This window comes from Rattus norvegicus, chromosome 15 (assembly GCF_021556685.1).
Source record: "Rattus norvegicus strain SHRSP/BbbUtx chromosome 15, alternate assembly SHRSP_T2T, whole genome shotgun sequence".
NCBI classification, from domain to species: Eukaryota; Metazoa; Chordata; class Mammalia; order Rodentia; family Muridae; genus Rattus; species Rattus norvegicus.
The window spans coordinates 2,802,878-2,829,532 of NC_141548.1; the positions used below are offsets into that span (position 1 = coordinate 2,802,878).

General features: G+C 46.4%; 1 protein-coding gene and 1 long non-coding RNA gene across 20 annotated transcripts in view; one reads left to right on the forward strand and one right to left on the reverse strand.

The window, feature by feature from the left end:
* Kat6b (lysine acetyltransferase 6B) overlaps positions 1 to 17,922 on the reverse strand; it is a 177,782-nt gene extending 159,860 nt beyond the window's left edge. For 7 of the 17 annotated variants that reach the window (XM_087586580.1, XM_087586586.1, XM_087586577.1 and 4 more), the window contains exons 1-2: positions 16,614 to 16,803; positions 441 to 1,321 (exon numbers count right to left, since the gene is read on the reverse strand). In XM_087586580.1, the coding sequence (XP_087442706.1) occupies positions 441 to 1,064 (624 nt within the window). In that variant the 5' untranslated portion in view covers positions 1,065 to 1,321; positions 16,614 to 16,803. 17 annotated transcript variants of the gene reach the window in all.
* On the forward strand, positions 16,463 to 23,490 carry LOC102553460 (uncharacterized). Of its 3 annotated transcripts, none has more exons than XR_015638601.1 (5): positions 16,463 to 16,734; positions 19,093 to 19,252; positions 21,666 to 21,742; positions 22,140 to 22,285; positions 23,233 to 23,490. It is a non-coding gene; the product is annotated as an uncharacterized LOC102553460 (long non-coding RNA). The 3 variants fall into 3 exon arrangements; XR_015638602.1 differs by having other exon boundaries at positions 19,132 to 19,252; XR_015638600.1 differs by lacking the exon at positions 19,093 to 19,252.
* Positions 23,491 to 26,655: the final 3,165 nt, after the last annotated feature.

A 26,655-nucleotide genomic window follows, 5' to 3' on the forward strand; every position in this document is an offset into this window, starting at 1 on the left:
ATTCAAGTTTACGTGGCAGTTAAAACATAAAACAAGTCATGTGCATATTATGTTGATTCTTAGCACTGAAGAACCCCTCCATATGCCATAAAGTGATGTTTAAACAATCATGCTATGAAACATCCGAATATAAAATATAAAAGCCAGCTTCGAGGCAAAAACAACTGTTCTTTTCAAACTCCACTTAGATCTTCCGTCCACATTGGTGGTTCTCAGCCTTCCTAATGCTGTGACCCTTTAATACAGCCCCAACTATAAAATTATTTTTGTTGCCACTTAGTAACTGTAATTTTGCTACTGCGATGAATTGTAATGTAATTATCTTGGGAGATAGATGTTTGCCGAAAGGGTTTTGCCCCACAGGCTGAGAACGGCCTCCGTGGAAGTGGAGGTTAAAACAGTAGTCTCTCCAGTGCACCAATACCACAGGACTCACTCACCTGGTCTTTCTCATGGGGTAGAAGGCTGACAGGCGGGAGTGAGGATGGAAAAGCACTGGGGTACTGGGGTGCCCCTCTGCCATCTGAGCTCCCAGTATTGACCCTGTACTGTGGTCCATCCTTCAGTAACCTCCCATTGTTCACAGCACGCTTGGCCCCTAGTCGCAACCTCTGCTGAAAGGCTGGGTGGTCGGTGGTGCCTGTAAGATCACTCTGGCTTCTCAGATACTTCTCGATGCTCTTCAAGGAGGAGCCACTTGGCTCCTCAAGGCCTTCGATTGCTCTCTTTAAAAGTTTATTCCAATCCACATTGCGTAGATCATTACATGGTGGTCCTTTGGGCCCCTTGGTTGGCTTGGGGAAAGTGCCTGGTTTAACTGATGAAAAGCGCCCAGGATGGTCCGGGTCCTTATATGAAGCAAGGCCTTTGTTGGTGACTTTGAGAACAGAGCCATCCTGAACACTGAGTTCCAGCTGCTCCGAGACGGTTTTCTTGTCCAACCCATGGGATGTGCTGACCGCATGGCAGATCCTCTCTTCGGAGGGCCGCTGCTTCTGCTTCTTGATTTTCTGCACTGCTTCAAGAATCCACTCTGTGTAAAGTGGGTTTGCAAGTTTTACCATGGTTGACAAATGGCTTCTCCAACACAGACGTTACCCATAGAGGTTCACCTTGTACTTAACACAACCTGCACATTCGAAAGTCACAATTCAACACACGGGCAGAGGATCCCAGCCCATGTCAGGCAACAGCGTAGAGATAACCATCCTTCAGAGTCGAAAGAGGACTGACTGACTGCCAGGCAATGCTGATGGCTCTTAGCTCACCAATGGGAAAGACTGCTCTCTTCAAGTGAAAGACATCTTTAGGAAATCAAGACCTTAAAGGATAAAAAAAGGAGAGGAAAATCTCTTAATAATGGAACTTCCAAAAATAAAGATTTCTCAGCATTATTCTTTATCAGGTGCAAAGCGAGTGCACTGGCAGGCAGGTACTACAATACATACTACACAACACAGCCACAGGACGACACTGTCCAACCAGACCCTGGCTCACACTCTACAGGAGCTTTTTCAGAACCTTATTTATACATAATAACCTAAGTAACATTTAAGAAAGCACATCTGGGTTGGGGATTTAGCTCAGTGGTACAGCGCTTGCCTAGCAAGCGCAAGGCCCTGTGTTCGGTCCCCAGCTCCGGAAAAAAAAAAAAAAAACAAGAATAGAAAGCACATCTGTCATCACCCTTGAGATGGCTCAGTGGGTAAAGGCACACCCCCCCAGCACTGATTACCTGAGTTCAATCCCTGGGCTCACACGGTGAAAGACCTTTCTCCCCAAAGTTGTCCCCGACCTCTATGCACACGCTGTGCTATATGCTGCCCCAAACCCCTTAGAGTGCAAACTAAATTAATATAAAATGTGGAAAATTAGATGCCTGTTATCAAAATTAATAATCGTGTGAAAGCAGTCTAAGGTCCATGTGTATCACTGATATAAAATAAATATCAAAAAGGTTAACAATGGTACACGCCTTTAACTCAGCACCCAGAAGGCTGAGACAGGCAGATCTTTGTTTGAAGAGGACTAACTGCCTGGTCTACGAGAGTCTCAAGCCAGCCAAGGGCTACCTACGTGGTGAAACTGTCTCCAAAGAAACAAAGCTTAAGGGAAGACACAGTAAGGCTGGGCGGAGTCAGGTCAGAGGGGAATTTCCAACCTAGCCGTCTGCATGGAATCGGGAGACTCTGGGGCTTGGCTCTGCACAGCATCTGTGAGTGACAGCGTCTATGGCACAGGTTAGCAAGCTGAAACGATACAGTAACAACGCTTCACCTTTTAATAAGCAGTACTCTACTCATCTTAACCCCTGCTCTGCTCATCCCACACATAACTGAAAGACAAGCCCTACGAGTCTCCTGACTCCAGCTGGCCAGGGCCATACAGGCTGCACTCAGACTTCTGCTCTCCAATCTGGGACTGAGTACAATCCTGGGCCAGGAACCAACCGGGCCAGACCTACTGCTCTGCAGTAACGTCCATGTCTCGGCCTGCTTCATCTAGATGACAGTGCTCACACACAGCATCTTTCGCTAGATGTGACAAGGCAGCATAGGCCTGGGATCTTGGCATTTGGGGGTTACAGTAAGGCTGAGAGTTTGAGGCCAGCCTCAGCTACATGAAAATGTCTTTTTATCCAAATAAACAACCACCAAAGCCATCACGTAATCGCCAGCATAAAACCATCACGTAATCGCCAGCATAACTGTAACTGTGAATGGCTCACTGACGGACAACAAGCAGCCTACTGCAGCTCTAAGAGCCGTCACTTCGGAATCCGAGGAGCCCAGTCCAGTTCTCACCTGTGCACGGCCGCCTGCTTCAGCTAGCTCTGCCTCTCAAGGGACACTGAGGAGGCTCTGGCCCCAGCCCTAGGACTGCTTAGTGGAGAAGAACAAAATTACAGACCCAAGCCTGGGTGGCTTTGCTACAGGAGCTCATGTACCCCACTTACCAATGGGACAAGTTCCAAGTGCCCTGGTGGAGGCCTCGAGCCGAGGTACTGTGCCTATGTATGCTGCACTGCCTAGCTTTTTCCTGTATGCACAGGAATGATAGACTTTAATTTACAAATCAGGGACAATGGAAACAAACAATACAATTAAAAGTCCTAACAAATACGCTGTAATAAAAGTAATTTAAAAGTTACAAGGAAAACAACATTGTTCATTTATCAAGGTTTGAGGTTAACTGCTGGTAACTGAAACCATAGTTACGAATGGCACTTAGCAGTCAGAACATAGACCCATCTATTGTTAAAGATGTGTACTAACTTCAATGTCACAGACCTTGAAGGGGGTCTCACAAACCCAAGTCTTATGGTTGCTGATTTCGATGTAACTCTCAGATTCTTTAGACAGACACTGAAGAACACAACATTTGTGCTCAGAGGGAGAGGCTGCAGTCCCTGCATGAGTGACCTCTCAACTCCTGACCTGACGGCGGGAAAGGGGCTCCTCTGCAGATCAGCAGTCAGCTAGCTCCCCACGGTTCCCTGACACTCAGCACTGGGGAGCTGAAGAGACCTAGGGGTCATCCAGTCCACTTTCCGACTGCCCAGTACAAGACCTCTGTCCAGTCTCCCTAATGGCCCACCGAATCTTTGGAGGCAGCTCAATGCACTGACAGGAAGCCAGAGCCATAGTACATGTCTTGCTCACAGAGGCCAGCCTCCTCTTCCCTAGGATTCTGACACACAGGTCGGAGTTCCCCAATCCCAAGGCATTTCACTGTCTCTTCAACATAGCAGGCCCTCAATACTTGAAAATAAGTATCTTTTAAAACTCACCATCAGCCACCCCCACCTCTAGACCTCCCTTAATAAACACTGCTATCCTAGCTCCTTCCACCTTTATACATCCTACATCTCTAAGCACAGCTGTCTGTCAGATGTGCACTCCTGCTAATGTGCACCTAAAGAGTCTCCAGGACAGGGGTTACTCAGTTCAAAGTGTACCCCAGTCACAGGAAGCCCTCCATAGCCATGCAGTGCTGGCCATGCAGAGCACAGAGCCCAAGTGCCCAGAGTGTTGTCCAACTAAGCCTTTCCAGCCCTTCCTTCCCAAACTAAAGTGCCGATTTTTGCTGTTACTCTTGGTACTTATTTCTTTTTGCTGTTTGTTTTTTAACGCAAGATCTCGTTACTCCTGGCTACCCTGATACTCATTATGTAGCCCATGCAAACCTTGAACTCACAGCAAACTTTCTGCCTCGGTCCCAAATGCTGAGCTCACAGGCATGCACTACCACCCTTAGCTTTTTTTTTTTTTTTTTTTTTTAATTTTATTTTATTTTTTTTTATTAACTTGAGTATTTCTTATATACATTTCGAGTGTTATTCCCTTTCCCGGTTTCCGGGCAAACATCCCCCTCCCCCCTCCCCTTCCTTATGGGTGTTCCCCTCCCAACCCTCCCCCCATTGCCGCCCTCCCCCCATAGACTAGTTCACTGGGGGTTCAGTCTTAGCAGGACCCAGGGCTTCCCCTTCCACTGGTGCTCTTACTAGGATATTCATTGCTACCTATGGGGTCAGAGTCCAGGGTCAGTCCATGTATAGTCTTTAGGTAGTGGCTTAGTCCCTGGAAGCTCTGGTTGCTTGGCATTGTTGTACTTTCACCCTTAGCTTTTTAAATGGTGGTACTCAAAGTTGATTTGAACTATCTTCTAACCTGTCAAAGACTGAATCTTGACTGTCACCTGCAAATCTCTAAGTTCTCTGTCTTGTAGCAGCACATAAATCACTGACAGACATTAGATCGGAGCACTGTGCATCCCCTTGTCAGAATGTACACAACAGGAAACGTATCTTTCCAAAGTGAAATCGTCCACAGCAGAACTTCATTAGAAGACATATCCCTGTATCTAAGGAATTCCCTCATCGTTCATCATTTATTCAGGAGGAATCACAGTTAACTTGATCCAGCTGTACGCGACACACCTGAGGGAAGCAGGTGAGAAGATGCCACAGGAAAAGTGTCCAGTAACTCGAAGTCACTTTTAGGCATTTAGATACATAAGCGAAAGAGCATCAGTAAAGCAAAATATATTTCTCAAGTAATACACACCTAGAATGCACATTCCTGACAAGCTCTTACCAGTCAGTGTCCACCACCAAAATGACCTCCACACCCATTACCACACAGCCCAGCAAGGCTGACACTCGACAGCTTACAATGGAGTGAGGGAATACCAAAATTGGAACTCCAAATATTTAACAATCCATGACAAAAAATGAAGCTTGCCCACATCTTCAGGCAGCCCCCCCCCCTTTTATGTTTATTTGGGCATAAGGACACCCCTTAAATCAGCAGCCATCTTAGGAAAATGGCTAAAGAGTACATTTCACTTTCCTTTAAAACACAACTCCTCTAACTTTTTCCCACAGATGATTTGCATTAAAAATATTTCTACACAAGGCTGGAGAGATGGCTCAGTGGTTAAGAGCACTGACTGCTCTTCCAGTGGTCCTAAGTTCAATTCCCAGCAACCACAGGGTGCTCACAGCCATCTGTAATGGGATCTGATGCCCTCTTCTGGTGTGTCTGAGGACAGCTACAGTGTATTCATATACATTAATAATCCTTTTAAAAAAAATCTCTGCAGGCTGGGCAATGGTGGTGTACACCTTTGATCCCAGCACTGAGGAGGAGAAGCAAGGGGATCTCTGTGAGTTCCAGGCCAGCCTGGTCTACAAAGTGAGTTCCAGGACAGCCAGGGCTACACAGAGAAACCCTGTCTCAAAAAGCCAAAACAAAACAAAGATGATGGCGCGGTGGGCTGGTGAGCGGGCTCAGCAGGTAAGGGCTCTTGTCACCAAGCCTGGTGATGCGAGTTTCATCTTGGAAGGCCACAATGAAGTGGAAGGAGAAAACTGCCTTCAAAGTTGTCCTTGGACCCCAGACTGTGCTCTGTGGCACACACACACACACCAATGACTTAAGTAAGGAAGAAAACTGTAAGTCTGTGAATGCATAATGTTGGCTCAGAGGCCCGCTCATCTCCCAGTCTCTCTGGCTCAAATGGATGTGCTGTCCAAGTGAGCACAGCCTCTTAAAAAGAATCCTCGTGAAAAAACACGCCACCAGACAACTGTAACATTTTAGAAATGAGAGCATCAGGGTCCAAACAATTCAACAACTGACTTAGTCTCCAGCACAAACTTTCCCAGCCAGCAATCACTAAGTTATTGTAGTTCCTGGGTTCCCAGCTTTACATAAGTAAGAAAAAGGCACACTAGTTCTGCACAATATCTACACAAGCCTCAATTTAGGGCACACTGATCATTTTCACTTCAAAGACCAAAAAGAAAAAAGAAGTCATAAATATCTGTATCTTAATCTTACACAAAATGACGACCAGGTAACCTTAGATCCTCCTTCTCCCCTCCTGCAGTGACCAGCACAAACCCCTCTCAATCTAATCTCAAATTGAGCTCCCATCCAACACCATCCAACAGAGTTAATTAGGCAGAAGCCGATGTAATTCAGTAGCTCTCCGCTACAAGCTGAATCGCATGTTTAGAAAAATATACTCAGCTAGGGAAGGAGGGAAATCAGAAGTCTCTTAGCTGTAGCCGCTTCTCGGCTAAATACACGCACGGTATCTACTCTGCTTATTATCCACTGCAGTTTGTTTTATTTTAATCTGGGGCTGATTTGTCTGACATCCCACAATCCCACCTTAAATTGGTACAATCTAAGAGAATACACTGAAAACCAGTTTCATTTTGGCCCAAGGGTATCTAGACAGACAGATCTACAGGGAAAAATGCATAATTCATTCAAAAGCCACATAAAAATTATTTTCCCCCAATTCAAAATGACCCACCCACACCACCTCTCTTTTGCAGAGTTCACTTGCTGGATATGTGGACAGGGCGTCCAGTCACGACTAAAACTCTAAAATCATCATTCTCTTGACTTTTGTTTCCCATTAAAAACTGAACAGTTAAAGGTTACCAAAGGGAATAAGTCATCCCAAAATAATTCAGAATATTCGTGCTGTATCAGATTAAACCATTCTATTCCTTATGATTATGGAGCATTTATCTTTGAATAAAAAAAGGGGGGGGCAAATTACAGAGTTGTATTTTACCGAACCCCATATGCAGCTCTCTTACCAGCTAAGCCTCACTGGCATTATACAAATATCAATAGTATTCAGAAATATTCAGGGCAGCCTAAGGAGAGTCTAAATAACCCCACTCAGAAGTATCACGAGAGGCCTCCTTTTTTTTTTTTTTTTTTTTTTGGTTCTTTTTTTCGGAGCTGGGGACCGAACCCAGGGCCTTGCGCTTACGAGAGGCCTCCTTAAGCTTGCAGTAAAGCCTGTGTCATCTCAAAATTAGTGTCACAACACTCAGGCCATGAGATTACAGATGTGCCAAAAAAACACTGGTAGAAAAACAAAAGGTTAATAATAGAGTGTATTCTCTTATCATCCTGGGTTCAACTCGCTATTTTTGGCTCCCTTACTTTTATAAGCTCCAGAACTTTTTTTAAGATCACTGTATAAACAGAGTGAGCATCAACAAATGCTGGCTTCCACAATACAATACACACTGGAAGAAACACGACTTCTTTCTTCCATTACCACCCACCACACCCAAATGGCACAATGGCTTAAAATAGCATCCTTGTTTTACAACCATCTACTGTCTGCATCAAATATCATTTACATGGTGATGCTCAGATCTCACAAGCCCTAAATGCACCTATTTCCCTGAAAACCATGCTTGTGTCCAGTATGTGCAAGCTGGGAGTTCAGGTCACGAATAGCAGTCAAAGAAAATGAGTAGCTCCTCGGTGACAGAAGCCCCTGCCCTCACCCAGTCTTACAGCACATGCCATGGGAAAGGCAGAGCAGAGCCAGAGCCAGAACATGCAAGGATCAACTAACGTAACCAAGTACTGCTTGGCGAGGCCTCACAAGCTAAATGTAGAATTACCACAACCCTCCCACAGGTCTACCTCATGCTATACCCCCGAAAAAACTGAGAATAGATTCTCCAACAGACAAACATGTCCATAACAGCACTGTTCATAATACCCAAAGGTGCAACAGCCCAAATATCCACTCAGAACAGATAAGATGTGGTAAAGTAGATCAGCAGTGACACAGACACACATAGAGACACACAGAGACACACACACAGACACACAGACATACACACACAGACACACACATAGACACACACACACAGACACACACACACACAGACACACACATGCACAGAGACACACACAGACACACACACGCACACAGACACACACAGACACACACACGCACACAGAGACACACACACACATATAGTCACACACACACAGACACATACAGACACACACAGAGACACACACACACGCACACAGAGACACACACTGACACACACACACAGACACACACACAGACACACATACAGACACACACACAGATTATTAAGGGCTTATATATACTATTACAGTTTGGATAGATACTGAAACACATTATGCTGTAGAAGAAACTAGACGCGAAAGGTCAGATATCCTCTAACTGCATTTATAGAAAACACCCATATATAATTCATAAACAAAGCCTGCACTGCTAGGACCCAGGTGTGGAGAAAAACAGTTTTATGAGACTTTATTTTGAATGAAGAAAATGTCTTCAATATAAAAAAAAAAAAGTAAGGGCAGACAACAATGTGAACGTACTAAATGCCACTGAGTCATTTTGAAATAATTCATCAGGGTAGTGGTTCCTACCCAAAATTCCAGCATCAAGAGTTCAAGACCAGCCTAGACTGCACAGTGAGTTTCAGGGTAGCCCCAGGTACAGAGAAACCTTACCTCAAAAACAACATGCATTACATGGATTTTAAATCCATAAATTATTGAACTATACTTTTAGAAACTAAAACAAAGTCAGGCATAGTGACACACACCTTTGATCCCAGCACTTGGGAGGCAGAGGCTGGAGGATCTCTGAGTTTGAGGCCAGCATGGTCTACAGAGTGAGTTCCAGAACAGCCAGAGCTACATAGTGAGACCCTGACACTAAATACAACAAAACAAAACACCACACTCAAAAAAACTAAAAAGAACTAGGAACTAGAGGATGTAGCACCATTGGTAGAGCATTTGCCTGGCATGCACAAAGCCCTGAGTTCAATTCCCAGTACTACGACTTGCTAACACAAACCTGCAACCCTAGCACTCGAGACAGAACAACCAAAAGTCCAAGGTCATTCTTGGCTACAGGAGATCTTGCCTCAGAACAAACAAAGCAGGCATGGTGTCCCAAGCCTTGATAACTTCAGTGCCTCCACTCCAGCAACCCTGTCCACCAGGCCTCTCCACAAACGCTTCTTCAGGCGACATGTCCCTCTGATTAGAGACCAGTCTACAGCAACTGAGCCTTGCTAGAACCCAAGTGGGACACCCTCTGCGCCAGGTGCTTTAGTTGAACCTGGAAAGACAGGGTTGATTTGACATACCTATAATCAAGCCCAGAGCCCAGGGAGCCTGAAAGATTGAAAGTTCCAAGCCAGCATGGGCTACATAGCAAGAGTCTGTCTTGAAAGAAAAATAAGTAAATAGCAAACAATACAGACCCTAGATAGCTGCTAACACCCACCCTCTGACAAATACTAACACTCCTGGCTTCCTAACCATTGTGAAATTCATGTCCTCCTTATATTATGCTCCTTTGGCACTGACCAATTGTACAGTTCTTAGAACTGTCTTAATTACTTTTTAACTGTTGTGACTAAAACACCATGACCTAGGCAACTTATAAAAGAAGGCATCTATGTTGGGTATTATGGTCCATACCTTTAATCACAGCACGTGGGAGACAGAAGCAGACAGATAGCTGAGGCCAGCCTGAACAAATAGAGAGTTCCAGGACAGTCAGAAACACACAGTGAGAACTTATCTCTGAATAAATGAATGAATGAATGAATGAATGAATGAGAGGGAGGGAGGGAGAAAGAAGAAAGGAAGGAAGGAAGAAAGGAAGGAAGGGAGGGAGGGAGGAAGGAAGGAAGGAAGGAAGAAAGAAAGAAAGAAAGAAAGAAAGAAAGAAAGAAAGAAAGAAAGAAAGGAAAAGACGGGTGGTGAAAGAGCATGCTTTTAATCCCAATACTCAGGAGGAGAGGCAGAGGCAGGAGTATGAGGCTAGCCTGGTCTATAGAGTAACAGGACAACCAGTGCTACACAGAGAAACCCTGTCTCAAAACTCATCCCCACAACCTCCCCCAACCCAAAAACAAAACAAAACAAAACAAAAAAAAAAAAAAAAAGAAAAAAAGAAAGGAAATAGGAAGGAAAAGAAAATAAAGTATTTCAGGGGTTGGGGATTTAGCTCAGTGGTAGAGCGCTTGTCTAGCAACCGCAAGGCCCTGGGTTCGGTCCCCAGCTCCAAAAGAAAAGAAAAGAAAGTATTTCATGAGGGGCTCACGGTTCACCGTGTTAAGGAGTATGGCACTGGCACATCCTCATCAGTCAGCAGGAGGCAAAGAGAATGGTCTGGTAATGAGATGGGTTTCTGAAACCTTAAACCTGATCCCAGTGACACACCTCCTCCAAAACCATGCCTTCTAACTTCCCAACTGGTCCTACAAACTGGGGACCACACATTCAAACATATGAGTCTATGGGAGCCACTGTCATTCAAACTAACACAGGACGAGAACTCATGTTTGCTCATTTCTATGTGCTCCACTTTCCGGGGCTGCAACTGGGTGGAGGGATGCATGCCTGTTGGGGGTTTCTTGACTTGGTTTAGGTTTTATGAGACAGTGTCTGACACTAGCCTAGGGTGTAGAGGAACTCACTTTATAGCCTACTATACAGGATGGTCTTGAACTCATGGTGTAATGGCTGACACCTATAATCTCAGCAACTTCAAGGCAAGCTTAGACTACATAAGGAACTGGGAGGCAGAGACAAGGGGATCTCAGGTTGAGTCCAGTTGAGCTACACAGCAAAGACAAAAAAAAACATGGGGTGGGGGGATGAGAGTAAAAGACAGAGAAGAGAAAAAGTTAGCTGTGACTAAGTGTGGCAGTGACATCTAAACATGACACATCAAACAGGTGAGGCAGGAACACATGACGAAAGCAAAGTGCACATATACAATGCTGGAGTGTGAGCACACTCACAACACAGTCGTTTAAAACGTTTGAGTCGTTTTGGCAATGGCTAGTCACTACAATGGAAGAGCGACAAAGGAACCAGAGCAAGCAGTATTTCATCCCTCCAAACATCAATCTAGTTTAGATGAAATTTACCAGTCTAATGCAGTCAATGCATGCTAGCTGGACTGAATTTCTAATTCCCAATCTTTTTAGAGGAATACTAAGTTCTTTCCCACTATTCATTAACATAGAGTTTTCAATTCATAAGCTAATAATGTTTTCTAAGGGTTTCTAAGAGGCTAAATCACCATGAAAATGATCATTTCAACTAATACATATTATATGAATTGTAAGTTTAAGTTTTCCTGTCATGCTCTCCTAGTTGACAATACCCTTGTTATGTCATTAAACTATAATTGTGTAAATCTGCTTCAACAAACAATAACTGAACCATCAATAAACTATTACGGCTTCCGTAATCCCTAGCAAAGATTAGTTTCAACATCATCATCATAAATTAGTAGGGACAGGTCCCAAGCCTCCTGGCTGAAGCCATGAATTAGGTTTGCACAGTCCTTCCCTCATTTAAGTGCTCCATAGTTTCAGTCTCTAAAATCTAATCTCACTGTTAGGAGCATCGCAGGAAATCTGATCCCTTGTAAAAGGGAGGATTTGAGGCAAGATGAGAAGTCAGCTCAAGTCAGATGGGCCTTTGAAGCCAGCGCTGATGAGTAATTACAGTAACTAAGCATTTCCACTTAAAAATAATCAACCACATTTAGTGTTTCCAGCATTAACATTTTTCTATTCAATCCTAAGTTTCTCTCCAATTCAAGTCAACTTTATTCGGTTTTTAATGACAGAGAACAATGTATTAAGAAATAATCTGCTGGGTGTTTCACAAGCCAGCATTAGGGGAGTGGAAGGCACAAACATCAGTTCAAGGCCAGCTAAGACACATGGGAGCCTGCCTCTAAAAATGAAGTCATCTGATTTTTTAGAGATGATTCTGAAGGCTGAGAAGATGAGGTAAAGAACTTGTCCCAAGTCCCAGAGTCCACATAAAAGGCAGGTGGGAACAGCGAGCTGTAGCTTTATCAGTGAGCGCTATGTTCAACTAAGAGACCCTACCTCAATATACATGGTAGACAGTGATGCAGGAGACCACCACATCTCCCCCAGTGATAGTCTCGGGTGCACCCACACACTGGCAAACACACTCTCAGAGGAAGGTTATTTCTATCAGCCAGCAGTGGGGCCCCACGAGGCAGAGGCAGGTGGAGCTCTGTGAGTTCAAAGCCAGCCTGGTCTACAGAGTTTCAGGAAAGCCAGAGCTACACAGTGAAATCCTGTTTCAAAACAATTGTTTGTTTGTTTTTTAAAAGAAGTACATTAGAAAGTTTGCGGTCCAGTTTCCACATTGCTAGCTAACTAAACTGTGGGACACTGGGCATGTTAGTTAGTAAATCCATTTAAGTCTTGAGTTCTCATGTGTAAAAGTGAGAATACAGGCATGTTTTACAGAACTATTAAGTGGAATCACTGAGATAAGAGATATGAAAGCAGCAAGGCCAGTGGCAGAGCCAGGGCGGGTGCACAATAAACTGCTACTCATAAAAGGGCAAGGGTAATGCAGTCAGCTGGAGGCCTGTAAAATCTCATCTAGCCAAGCTTCTGTCTATATGGCCACTCTCCTAAGAGACTGGGAAAAGCAGCACCTGGCCCTTAGCTATAGCCTAGACGAGTGAAAACTCAAGACAGAGAACAGAAAATCGTGAAGAAAAGCAAGCAGCGGTTTGCAGTGGCAAGGCTGGGGTCAGGAGAGTGCGGGGTACTCAGGTACATCTTACAAAGTCAGGAGATAATACTCCATAGACGATCCAACGTTTTGGCCTCAGGGTGGGGAAATAGTCTTTAAACTGACACAAAAGGCACTGCCCATAAAGAAAAGACCAATAAGTCTGGCTCCATTAAAATTAAGAATTTTGGCTCATTGAAAGACAACATAAAGAGAACGAAAAGAAAAGCCAGAGGGTAGAAAATGTATTTGTAACATACACATAGGACAGAGGACTTGTATTCACAGCAAATAAAGACCTTCCAGGCCAACATGGTAGCAAAGCATAAAGGTACTTGTCACCCAACCTGCTGAAGCTGACTTCCGTCCCAGGGACCTATATTGTGGAAGAGAGAACAGACTCTCGAAAGCTGTCCTCTGACCTTCACACAAGTCATGGTGCATGAGCCCACACGCAGACATGCACACACTGCACATACGAGCGTGTGTGTGCGCGCGCGCACGCACACACACACACACACTAAATAAATGTAAACAAATAGTTAAAGAACAACACTTTTTAAAAAAAGAACTTCTAAGTAGTAATAAAAGACCCAGTTTCAAATTAAAAGATGGGACAGAGGGCAAGCTTTACAAATGAGGAGAGTCAAATGACTGATACATGAAAAGCTCTTCAACCCGCTTACTACTTGCTAATGAGTCTGAAAGTTGGAGAGAAAAAGGAGGCGACAGGAGCAAGCCTTCTTGGGAAACAGTTTAAGCAGCGAGCAGTAGGACAAATACAGGCTCTGGCTAGGGTAACCACACAGCTGGCTCCTCACCCAAAGCCAGAAAGGCTGATGCTGCTAAGGCAGCAATCACAGAGCAGGGCATGGCACCAGCAATGCAACTCTTGGACTCCACCTTCAAGAAACGTGTGCACTTGTGCACAAGATGTACACTGAGATGCTTCGAGCAAACCAACAACAAAATACCCAGCAACAACGGAATAGAGAACATGAAAATCATGTTCCTCTGCCCTAAATCTCCTATTCTATAAGCACCGACATCACAAGAACCCACATCCTACCTTCCCCAAACTGCCTTCCCTAGATACAAATGCAGCTATTCCTATGCGTGTGGAAATCAAAGGTCTATGACTCACAAAACTAGCTCAGAAACTACAAGCCAGACACTTGGTTAAAACTTCTAACAGGGAAATGAAATGGCCAAGAGAGGGGCAGTGACAGGGCTCACGGGGGTAAAAGCACCTATCGGCATACCTGAGTCTGCTACCCTGGAACCCACACGGTGAAATCAGAGCACACACGAGTTCTGCGCCAGTGTACGATGGGTGAGCGTTTGTACAAGTACACACATGAGCATCCACGTATGAGCGTGACCACACACACACTCAATAACGGATAAAAACAAAGTCGTAAAGCATATTAAAATCATTTGTCAGTAAGGCTGCACAGAAGCCCTGTCTCTAAACAAACAAGATGCTGTGTCAAATTTGCTCTACCCACCGATTACTTTCCATGCACATAATGTCTTACCTCAGAGAGCTTCCACCTGTTTCCACAAGTAGTTCATTAGTCCTTAAGACAAAACACAGAGGTCCAGGTGCAGCCAAAAGGTAAAAGTTCAGCTGACCCTGTCACACCTAAATCCCTCCTTTAAGTTAACAATTTCCTTCCTTATTTCCTGGTTTGTTTATTTAAACACTGGGTCTTACCTACTACCTGGGCTGACCTCAGAAGCCAAAGATAACCAAAGATTACAGGTTCCTTACTCATTACTTCTTAAAAACAGAACAGCTCACATTTATTCTGCTACATGTATAATTAATTTCTAATAAGCAAGCAATCAAATGTTTTAGAGTTACATCAGAAAATTAAGGGTGAGCTAGTATGAGGAAGGATGTACTTTCTAAAATATACTTTATTGGGGCTGGGTAGAGGGCTCATTGTGCACAGCACGGAAAGCATGAAGACCTGAGTTCGTATCCCCAGTACCCATGTGAAAAGCTGCGCACAGTTTAGATTGCCTGTAATCCCAGCAAAGACAGGCAGCCTCTAAGAGCTTGATGGCAGACCGGCCAGCCTAGCAAAAAGGCCAGCTTCCACTTCTTAAGAGACTTTATGTTAAAGCAATAAGGTAGTAAAGGGATAGAGGAAGACATTCTGTGTCCTGCCTTGGCCTCTGGATGTATGCACGCTTGTATGCATCACATGCACAAAATGTGTATGCATACATTTACATGTGTGTGTATGCACATGCACACACTCTATTGGAATACAAAGAAGTAATACAACTAAGTTCCATTTGTTACTTCTACCTCTTGGCCATACAATTCTGCCCATCCTCTCTTTACTTGAATTTCCTGGTCTCTCCACCCCAAGTGTACTTTGTTCCCTGAGTCTCTTTAGCTATTTCTGACAAGTGTGATTCTTTATCACTGCCCCTTCATAACTACTCTCACATCAACATTCTCTCCCAACCACAAGTGTTCAAACTCCTCCATGGTGCATAGGTCACTAATATGGCCTTCTTCTGTCTTTACCCTGCCAATTCCCTTCACTCCCTGAACTGTGCCCAACCCAAAGTGCTACCAAATTTAAAAAAATACCAAACGTCCTTGCCCACAGTAGCAAGCCTCCATGTTTCTTCCAAGGGCCACTCTGGGTTCTCCCTGTTCCTGCCACACCTTCAAGACTTGGCTCAACTTTACTCCTAACAACCCCAGCCTATGAAAATTAAAGTCTCCAAAACACCTTTCTTGGTACAATGAAGCCTGAGGACACAGTCCATCAAATTATAGTACCCAGACCTATTTCCCATTGCTGCCCACCTCCACAGCTGCAGCCTTCCCCTAATTCTGCATCACCTGTCCCGATGAAATGTTCTAATATACTTTTGCAAATTACAAGCAGCCTCTCTCCCATTCCCTCCCCATTAAAGTCTTTTCTGCTACCTTAGAAAGTCTCCCAAACTTAACTAACCCATCCTTCCGTTTTCTTAATGTTTCATTTACCAAAGGGCCAGCAAACCGCTATCCTACGCCAACATTAGGATTCAGCCTGATACTTCTATCCCATCAAAGAAATTGTACCCGCTTCATGAACCTATCCCCAGGACGAACCAATACCCACTCAGCAATGCTCTCTCTCAACTCATCCACCATACCCAAATTCATCCTCAGTGTGACCCCAGTTAAATGCAATCTCGTCAGTCTGCAACACTTCACCAACCCTCACACAGCCCTTCCCACTTCACCAAAACCTCGCCCCTCCCTACACCCCCTTCTACACCTGTTTCTACAACCCCCGTTTCCTATCTCTTCAATTCTCCAATCCTGCCCACACCCTCGTCCGACCCTTCCAACCATCCTACCAGTTCACTCTTGCACAGAAATCCCCTCCCAGCCCATGCCTTAGGATTCCTCTGCCCCGCCTAGCCTGGCTTTGCCCCGCCCTCCCACTCCTGAGCCCCGCCCCTTACCCCCGTAGGCTCGGCCAGGGGCGGAGCTTGTTCCTCCTCCCTCCTCTCCCCCGCCCCCTACCGTCACGCTCAGGGGCAGCCTGACCCCGAGCGGCCCCGCGGTGACCCTCGCGCAGAGGCCTGTGGGAGGGGCGTCGAGGGTCCCCGGCAACCCCCCGTCGGTCCCCCGCCCGCCTAGTCTCCTCCCCCTGGGAACGCGCGGGGTGGGTGACAGACCTGGCCGCGCGCCACCACCACCGCGCCTGCCGGGGGCGCTGAAGCTGCCTGAGAAAGAAGCCACGGCTGCCGCCTGGAGGAGGTGCCGTAGCGCCCGCCACCGCTGCCGCCGCCGCCAGGGGTAGGAGCTAAGCCGCCGCCATTTTGTGTCCCCCTGTTGTTGTCGTTGACATGAATCCGACATGACACTGATTACAGCCCAATGGAGTCTCATTAAACCCGAGCCGCGGCCCCGCCCCGGCGCCGTTCCATTGGACGAGACCACGTACACTTAAGGCCAACCGTTGGCCTACGGGTCTGTCCGTCACCCACTAACTAAACACTCTGCCCCCCATTGGGGCAAGTTCCTGCCGGTCATCTCGCCTCCACATAGACACACCTCTCGACCCATCATTCCCCCCCACCTCCGGCACCACCCCGAGGGAGGGTCGACTGCCAGTACCAATCAACAGACCGCGGGGCCCGCCTTTTCCGGGCACCTATTGGTCCAGCCCTTTTCCTCTCTCACAGACACCGCGCCACCTCTACTTCCACCTACCCGCCCCCTCTACCTCTAGAAATGGATTGGATCGAGGCGCAGCAGAGGCGCTTGGCCTTATTGGTTGTACACAACGCCAATCAGGAGCCTTTTTCCTCTCCCCTCCCCCACTCAACCCCAAAGCCCCTAGCCCGCAGCTAAAGTTTGTGTGAGAGCTGATCGCTGGCGGCGGCCGCAGGATTTAGGGGTGGGCGCAGGCGGGCGCGCGCGGGCGGGCACGCGAAGTTAAAATTCGAGGTTCTCAGTCGCCTGCTCCCGCCGAGGAACGCGCGGACGGGCGCGCCGCCCGGAGCGTTCCATCCAGCCCCCTCCTCCACCCTCTCTCCTGTCCCGTCCCGGGCGACTACTCGCCCGCCCCCTGGCTCGCATCCTACCCCCCTCACATACCCCCTACCCTGCCAGCCTCAGGCCGGGTGCAGGCGGAACGATCTCGCTGCAGCCTCTTCGCCATCCCATACGGAGGGGGAGCAAGCCCCCTACCCGCCGGGCGTGCACCCCCGGCTCCGCACTCGCCCGTGTCTGCAAGCACGTGCACCATTCGCCGCTGCCTCCGGCCACCCCGGTCCCCGGCTAACCTCGCCTGCAGCCCGGCCAATCGCTTGGTGCCCTTTGTTGCTGCAGACCGGGTCTCCCCGCTGCCTTCCTCAGCCTCCGCCTCGTCCTTTGCCAGCCGCCCGGGTCCGCAGCGCCGCGCTCCCCCCGCCCGGGACCCACCGCCGCCGCCTCCTTCTCCTCCTCCGCCTCCTCCTCCTCGGCTCCGGGCTGCAGCGCACAGAGCCCGAGGCAGCGCCGCCCAGCCCCGCTCCCCCCGCGCCGCCCGCTAGCCCGCCTGGCCCGGCCGGGGGCGCAGCCCGGACCCCGCCCGCCCCAGTCTCCGCCCCGGGGGTACCTGCCTCCGCCCCGGGGGGCTCCGCTCACCGCCCTCGGGGGAGGGCGGAGATGCCGGTGTCCGAGAGGATGGGGATGCCTAGGCCGTTTTGGGGCGGGGAGTGTGTCCGCCAGGTCTGGGACTGAGGTGCGGTCTTCTTAAACGCGCCCCCCCTCCCGCCGCCGTGGGCCCCAAACTTCGTCCTTCTCCCCGGCCTTGTACCCTCGGGCGACCACGGCAGTTTTGGGGTGGGGGATGCCTCAGGAGCTGTGTCTACCCTGATCAGGAGGAAGAGGGAGCAGTGACATTCAGCGACTGCGGACAGGCATCCTCGGGTGGGAGTGGGGATGTCAGATGCAGGCTTGGAGAGGGAAGCTGCCCCTCAGGATGCCCTCTCCCGGCCTGCGGGAGGCTGGCGAGCTCGGAGCTGCGATCTGGGTGCTTCCTAGACTGTGCAGCTGGATGGCAAAGGGGCAGGGGGTTGGGCTGGGGGCGACCGCTGGGGGGCCCTTTCCTCGTCTCCAACCAGCGCTGTAAAGAAAGCTGATGGCGAAGTTCGGTTTTCCAGGCTTCCCCTGGGCCCCCGGAGTTCCTGAGGCCCATACGAGGGAGGCCGGGGAATCCTCTGGCCGCCTAGGCAAGGCTACTCGAAAGCTGCCCACATGCCTTGCAGCGCCCTCCGGACTCTGGAGAAAACGTCCCTACTCTCCCCAGAGTTAGGTGGGATGCTGGTAAGAGATACTTGAGAGTATGAGAAAGGTGGACTTGAGAAAAGGCTCCTCCTACAGAGTTCGAACGTTTCCCTTTCCCAGACCACTGTCAAGAAGGGAAACAAAACTATGTCCCGGGGAAAGCCAAGTTTCCCCGTGTGGTGGCCGGGGTGGTAAAACCACCTGTTGCCTCAAGTTCTGTCCTTGAATCAGGATGTTCTTGGGGCCCCTGATGAGGAGATGTAGGATGTCAAGGAGTAGGAATTTCAGTCTCCCTGCCCTGAATGACTCACATTTTTATGCCACTGACACTATTGCAGCGGTGTTCGACTCCCCATTAAAAACTACTGTTCAACTATGTAGGTACTTTGTTAGAACCAACAACCTCGGTTCCTATCTCAGACACAGCAGCAGCATCCCTGCGCATGCAGACAAAAATACACAAAGGCTACTATGGTATGCAAGCTCCCCTGCTTCTGTGTTTGGCAGCAAGGTGAAGAAGAAGCCAAGACAAAGGGCAGAGGTGAATAAAAGATTAAAAAAAAAAAGGAGGGGGAGCAGAAGAGGTGTAACATTATACTCAGAACTGTCACCAGTTCCATTATAAACCTCTTTTATAGGTGTTTTATTACTTGGTTGTTAGTTTTTAAAACAAACCTCTTTAGATTAAATCTGGGCACTCTCAGGCTCAGCCCAGGGAAACAAAACACAAGGTAAACTCAGCCACTGATTGGCTTGGCAACTTTTGAGTTATATTACTGATGAAGGAAGCCCGGGGTTGGGTTTTCTAAGTTTCTTCCGGTCTGTTTCATTTAGGATCTTCAATAACTTGCTCAAGGAGAGTTTTTACAAGCCATTAGTCCTTAACTAATTAGTTCACTTAGATTGTTTCAAAGACAGGGCATTTATAAGGTGTGCTCTCCCCCCTTCCCATAATACAAGTGCTAGGAATTTTATTCTCCAAGAAGTTACAAAGTAAATTTAAGGATATTGGCTGACTCATTAGCCCTGCTGTTTTGCTTTGTAGCATTTCTGATAGTCTGCCCAGATGCACTTTTTTTTTTTTAAGTTACATCTTGGTCCCTTGGGTTGACATTTATTTTCTTCTTGAGACAAGACAAAGTCTTGCTCTGTAGACCAGTTGGCCTCAAGCAGTCCTCCTACTTGAGGACTCCCAATTGATAGAATTACAGATAGTAAACCACCACACCCAACCCTCTAACTGCATCTTATCTGGAGCAATAAAATAAACCATGTCTTAAAAACAAAGTTTAAAACTCTAGATCTCTATATTCGCACCAAGTATGATAAAGATACAAGTAAGAACAGTGAGAACCCAAGTCTCCGTTCACTCATTCCCACTGCCACCCAAAAGGAAACCCTAACACTTAGAGCTGTCACAGTGCTGGGGATGAAGCCCAGGCCTTTGAGCTCACAGCACACAAGGATTTCCAGAGCATCACAGTAAACAGACTCTTTAAAGAACTTGTTTAATGCTCAAGGTTCAAGCCCCCCCACCCCACTCTGAGAACAAGAGAAACAGCAAAAAATAGGTCAATGTTTGCCTAAATCTGTGCTACTATAGCTCCAAGAGCTAGCAAACTCAGAAAACAGAAACATAGTTTCTTTTCCTAACAAAATCATCCAACGGGTGTGGCAAGAAAAGGGAACACAGTTTTCCCACTGCTATTCCCCTGGAGGGTTACTTGTCCTTTGATAAATCTGCCTCTTCAGATAAGTAGGGCTGAGGATAACAGAGAAGCAGTCAGAGATACTTACTGCTTACTCTTAAACCTCTTTCTTATCTGTGGCATCTCAAGTTTCTGCTGAGTGAAACAGCTCAATTAAGTTAACCCAGGAATAGCTAGAATTGAAAACCAAGCGTAGTATACATTCTGCACCGTTATAAACTAGCATCTTATCTCACCTATCCCCACCACTGTAAAACAGCTATCCTCTGCCAGCCGTTGGCAGTTGTTTGTGCTGTTTAGTGCAGTGCACAGATCACTGGAGTCAGAATGACCAGACGCTTCCCAGATACCATCCTTGGCCCAACCCACGCTCTGATTCAGTAGTTCTGGAATGGTCTCCCAGATCGACAGTGTTAGCTCAAGACTTATATTGAAATTCTCAGTTTTTGAATTTGAGAACTGCTAGCCTAGGCTGAATTCTTCCCCCTCAACAGAAATAATTCCATGACTTTCTTAGCCAGAATTAGGACTAGAATGATTCCATGTGTGACCCATGTGTCTTGAGCTTTAACACAAAAGTGCAGAGTAGGTGGGAGAGGATCCTAAGGGAACCACAGGGGTTTTGATCTTTGGGGCTTATTTACTTGCTCTGAAACAAGTCAGACAGCTAGATAAGAAGTACTCAGACATGTCCACTTTGATTTGGGAGAAAGTTGGTAAGGAAGAAGCAGGCAGAAAGACCTTGAACTGACTTATCCAGAACCAAGCCTTTGATGAACTCTACATACCTTGAGTTAGGCCCTTAGAAAGCATTTGCCTAAGACTACAGAAATGGTGTAATTGTTAAGAGAGTACCCTTTAGATGACCAAGTTTAATTCCTAACACACATATAGCAGTTTACAGCTATCAATAGCAACAAATGGGGGGGGGGGCTGTCCAACACCCTCACATGAGCATACAACCAATGGGCATGGAATAAATAATTTTTTAAAATAGCATTAGCCTATGCAACCCTTCAAACTGCCGGGACTAGTTAGGAATGGGTACCGACAGAGTTCCAACATCTGATCTCAATAGTCATAGACACAAGAGGTTATCAGTCAATCACTAAATGATTTAATAAAGTCAAGCTCTGTAAAGGAACAACCCAAATTAACCTCAGATGATATCACCCCACACCTCATACATGCCTTCCTGCTTTGTGACTGATTGGTTGCTTCCTTTTGTTTGTTGAAACGGGCTAGCATGGACTTCACTGCATCTCTCTCTGGTTGACCTCCAATTCCAAAATCTGCCTGCTTCAGCCTCCAGGAACTGAGATGTAAGTTTTACCTCCAAACCTTAAAAAGCTTTCAAATCCTTTAATCCTTGCATTCCTTGATCCTGCATTCTGGATCAAGTCTGAAACCAGTGAGCCAATGGAGGACTATGCCCAACACTCCTCTCTGACTGGTGGCCAGCTCCCTTGCTCTCTGTGCAGTGCCCTCACTCCCTACTTTATCTGACAGAGACCTTTATCTGAAGGACTCATCACTTCTAGGCTAAGCTGCTGCTTCCTCTGTCAGTTTTTCCTGGCCTGTGCAGGGCCCACAGGGTTCTGGTCCCCACTGTAGCCCTGGTCTGTATAAAGCTTAGCATTTATTAAGGACCAAATCAATAAAAGCATTGGCCCAATCTTGTGTTATCAGTTTTTCCTAATTACTCTTTCTCCTGTACAGAACACCAGCCTGCTCATCCCTTACTCTATGGAGGTGCCCTGAAGCAATTCCTACATGATTCTTACACATGCCACATTTAGAATCATCTGAGGAGTGTTAGCCCAACCTTTGCCCTAAGTCTCTCCTGAAGCTAAGTAAATCTGGAGGTAAGGTTTTTCCTTGTTTTCTCTTGTTTTTAATAAGGGAGGACTGGAGCTGGAAAGTTGGCTCAGTAGTTAAAAGAATTTGTTCTTGCAGAGAACCCAAGTTCAGTTCCTAGCATCCACACTAGGCACAGCCACCTTTAACGCCAGTCCCAGATAATCCAACTCTCTCCTCTTTGTGGGTACCTGTGTGCATGTGATATGCTTACATTTACATACATTCCCCCAAAAAACTAATTGTTGTGTAAATAAGACTGGTCCTTACATAACCCAGGCTGGCCTAAAACTTGCTGCCTTCAGTCTAATTTCTGAGCCTTCTACTCTCACCTCCTAAGTGATGAGGAAAGGTGTGCGTCTCCACCCCAAGTTTATCCATTTACGGCTGCAGGAAGGATCCAGGTTTCAGACTCGCAAAGCAAGGTCTCTACCATAGTATACTAAGTCCCCAGTCCCCATTAGCATCTTTTCAAAGCATCCTGTGCAAACTTACATACTTACATAATACTCTGTATAGGAAATCGTCAGGCTTATGAGGTTTAATGTGTATTTAAAGATAGCTTTTAGATTAACAGATCTTTATTTAACCAACCAAGCTTGCTGGTTGTAGGGGCTCTCCTATAATTCCAGCACCCACAAGGCTGGGTTTATATCAAACAAAACTAAGCACAGTTCTAGGCAGGCTGGGTGAGTCCAAGCCAGCTTGCACTAAAGAAAAAGATCCCTGAAGGCATTTGTAATTCTGTATTCTTATTTTTGGTGTGCTATTGCACACTGAAGCTAGGACCTTCTGTATACTAGGTGAATGCTCTTATCAGCGGAGCCATCCCTGCACTCCCTGTGGAATTCTGTATCCAAGCTTGTTATTTGGAAGCCAAGTATGTCTTTCTACAAGAGAGTTGTTGAGTTAGCAGGATGGCTCACAGTCTCACCCCGTTGTTGGTCTTCCTTAGAATGGAGCGTAAAAGGGTGAAGTTCGGTGAAGAAGCTGCTGACCTGAATGACGAGATGCTTGGCTGCACGGGTGTCCTGTGGCTGAGGAGGGAAGCTTAGAGCCTGTGTCATCAACTCTGTGAAAACATGGGACACTGCCAGACATAGATGCACATTGTCTGAGAAGGCTGGCCTCTAACTCAACGATTGTGTAGACAACAGAATATCCATATCTAGATTATATGTGTAAAGAACTTATAAAAATCAGTTATGTTTTGTTTCTTGGTTTGTTTGGCTTTTTTCCGATTGGTGTTAATACTATAGCCCAAAAAAAAAAAAAAAAAAAAAAATACTATAGCCCAGACTGATCTCCAACACAAGGCAATCTTCTTGCCTTAGATTTCCCAGTTTGGAAATTATAAACATGAACTACCAACACCAATTTAAAAAAACTTTCTTAGGGAGAGGAAGAATGGGCTAGGGAGTTGCCAGAGGGGAAACTGAGAAAGGGGATAACATTTGAAATGTAAATAAAGAAAATATCCAATAAAAGAGAAAAAAAAGGCAAAAAGGGGATACATGTTCTAATAAAATATAAAATTCAGAGAAAAAACTTTCTTGATTAAATTTACTCATTTATTTAGCAAATACTTATCAAGCATCTACCATATGCTGGGAACCGTGCCATACTGCTGTTCGCATAAGACTTACTACCTCACAGAAAAGGAAGGTTGGTTGTTTTGTTTTTAAGACTTACTTTATTTTATATGTATGAGTGTTTTATCTAAATTTATGTCAAGTACTGAATCCATGCCAATGCCTGAGACGCCAGAAGAGAGCACTGAATTCCCTGAAATGAGAGCTACAGATGGTCGTGAGCCACCACATGGGTGCCAGGCACTAAACGCAGACCTCTGCAAAAGCATCATCATTTAACCGCGTTCGTCTGTCTAGCCCTCAGTTATTGTTATTGTCTATAAACGTGTCCTTTTTTTCGAAGCTGAGGGCCCTGCATTTGCTAGGCAAGCGCTCTACCACTGAGCTAAATCCCCAAGCCCGTGTTTAGTTTTACTTATGTGTATGTGGGTACTGAGGATGTGCATGAGAGTACAGGTGCTTGGAGGCCAGAAGACGACATCTGATCCTCTGGAACTGGACTACAGGTGATGATGAGCCACCCACTTCAGTGCCGGGGATTCTGGTCCTCCATAAGTGCAATTCACAACACACACGCTTAACCACTGGGCCGTTTCTCCAACCCATGGGGGTTTTTATTTCCATTTTCAGTGGTACTGAGAATTGAAAGCAGGCCCTCGTCTATGCTAGCAAATGGTATCTTACCACTACACTAGCTTCCAAGCTCCTTGGTTTTATTATCAGTGTCATTCTTTTTGGGACAAGGCCTAGGTAGGCCTTGAAATTTTGGCCTCAGCACCACATGTAACTGGAATTACAGCCCTGCCCACCAGGCGTAGCTGAGACTCATGCTTGGTAAGCCACAGATCTCTGTAAATCTGAGACTAGTCTGCTGTACATACTGAGGTCCTGGCCACCCAGAGCTACTCAGCAAGGCCCTGTCTCCAGGCCACATATATGTGGCTCAGCCAAGTAACGGCTAAGGCTCATAACCAAAAGGACACTAATATCTCAACATTATATTTAGTATATACTATGAGTGTTGCTACTTTTCTTCTATGAATGTATACAGCAGCCATCTCAGCTCTTCCCTTTGAGAGATCCAAAGTAATGCATCTGGAGTAGCTCCTGTCTTTTACAGTTACTCCAGTCGCCCCTTCTGGAATTTGCTGCCTCCTAAGCTGCTTTCCTGTGCCTGGCCTTGGTGGTCAATAGGACTTGGTGAACCTAGTAGTAGGGACTGAGATCGTATTCCTTCCCTTCCCATTCTTCTGCTACATATCCAGTGACTGCCCTTAGTAAAGAGTCCATAATAATCCCTAGAGTTTTCTTCCTGAATCAGCACTGGTGACTTGAACTAACAGCGGCAAATGCAGATTACCGTAGTCTACACGGTAGCCAGCCTTGTGACAAGACTACTGTCCCCAAGTTATTCTGTGTGTTCCCTCGGGTATCAGTGCTTTCTTCTCCATAGGGTTAGGGCCTGGGACCAATCCCACTGTTGATGAGAACAAGAGGCAATGCAACTTACTTTTGGAGTCAAGAGTTTAATAACGAGGGTATGGTAACACATGCCTATGTCCCACCCAGCACCTAAGGCTGAAGCAGGAGTCTTGTAAACTGGAGGCCAGGCTAGTTCTACAGTGAGAAAATGTGGGACTGGGGGATAGCTCGGTGGTTAAGAGTGCTTACTGTGCAAGCGAGAGAATACAACGCCCCTGTGAAAATAACCAGCATGACACGACAGCAGGCACCTGACACCTGAGCCACAGTGCTGCTGGGAGGAGACAGGGGATCCCTGGGGTTTGCTGGCCACCAGCCTAGCTTCCAGTCCAGGGTGAGACCTTGTTTCCAAGGATGAAGGTAGAGAGTAGTGATAGAGCAAGACACTCAGTGTCCTTCCCCGGCCTTCCAGGGTACACACGCCACACACATACACTACACATAGATCAAACAGAGACTCACCCAGAAAGGAAAAGAATTAAACTGACCCATTTTCCATCTCTTCTCTTCCTTATCGTCAGTAACATCTCAGAAGCTACGGGCTCCATAGGATGTGCAACAAGTTAGCCTAACTCTGTTTAGACTGAACTTCTGAGGAACTGAATACAGCTTCCACAGCTCTGACTTGCTACAAGGAGAATAAACTTTAGCTGCACTAAGCTAACCAGATAATGAAGTTTATCTAATATGGCAAGCAGGTGGTGTTGTTCACACATACTCCTGAATGCAATCCACCACAAGTACATCTGTATCCCTGACCTTAGCCAAAACAATGAGAAGCAATACAAATACTTTGTTGTTTGTTTGTTTTGGGTTTTTTTTCTTTTTGAGCAAGGTTTCTCTGTATAGCCCTGTCTGTCCTAGACTGGCTCTATAGATCAGGCTGGCCTCAAACTTAGAGATTTGCCTGCCTCTGCCTCCCAAATGCTGAGGTTAAAGTGTGTGCCACCAACTCGAGGTTTCCAAACCATTTTTAAAGATACCTTTTTGCCCTTCCATACCTAAATGTCTGGTCCTTACAGATCACAGTACCAGTTTTTATTTTTGTTTTGGCACGTGTTCTTGCTACACATCCCAGCCTGGTCTCAAACCAGCCTCTACCTCCTAGGTACGCCACTCCACTCAGCTTGGTCCCAGACATCTGCCACAGCACTGCGAAATGAACTATCACAGAAACTGGCTTCCTGACTTCAAAATAACTCGTTTTCTCTTCACTGTGAATGGAGCTTTTGGAAATATGGATGTTGCTTGGGAATAGGTCTTCATCTCAAGGGAAAGAGAAATTCTGCCTTGAATCTGTTCAA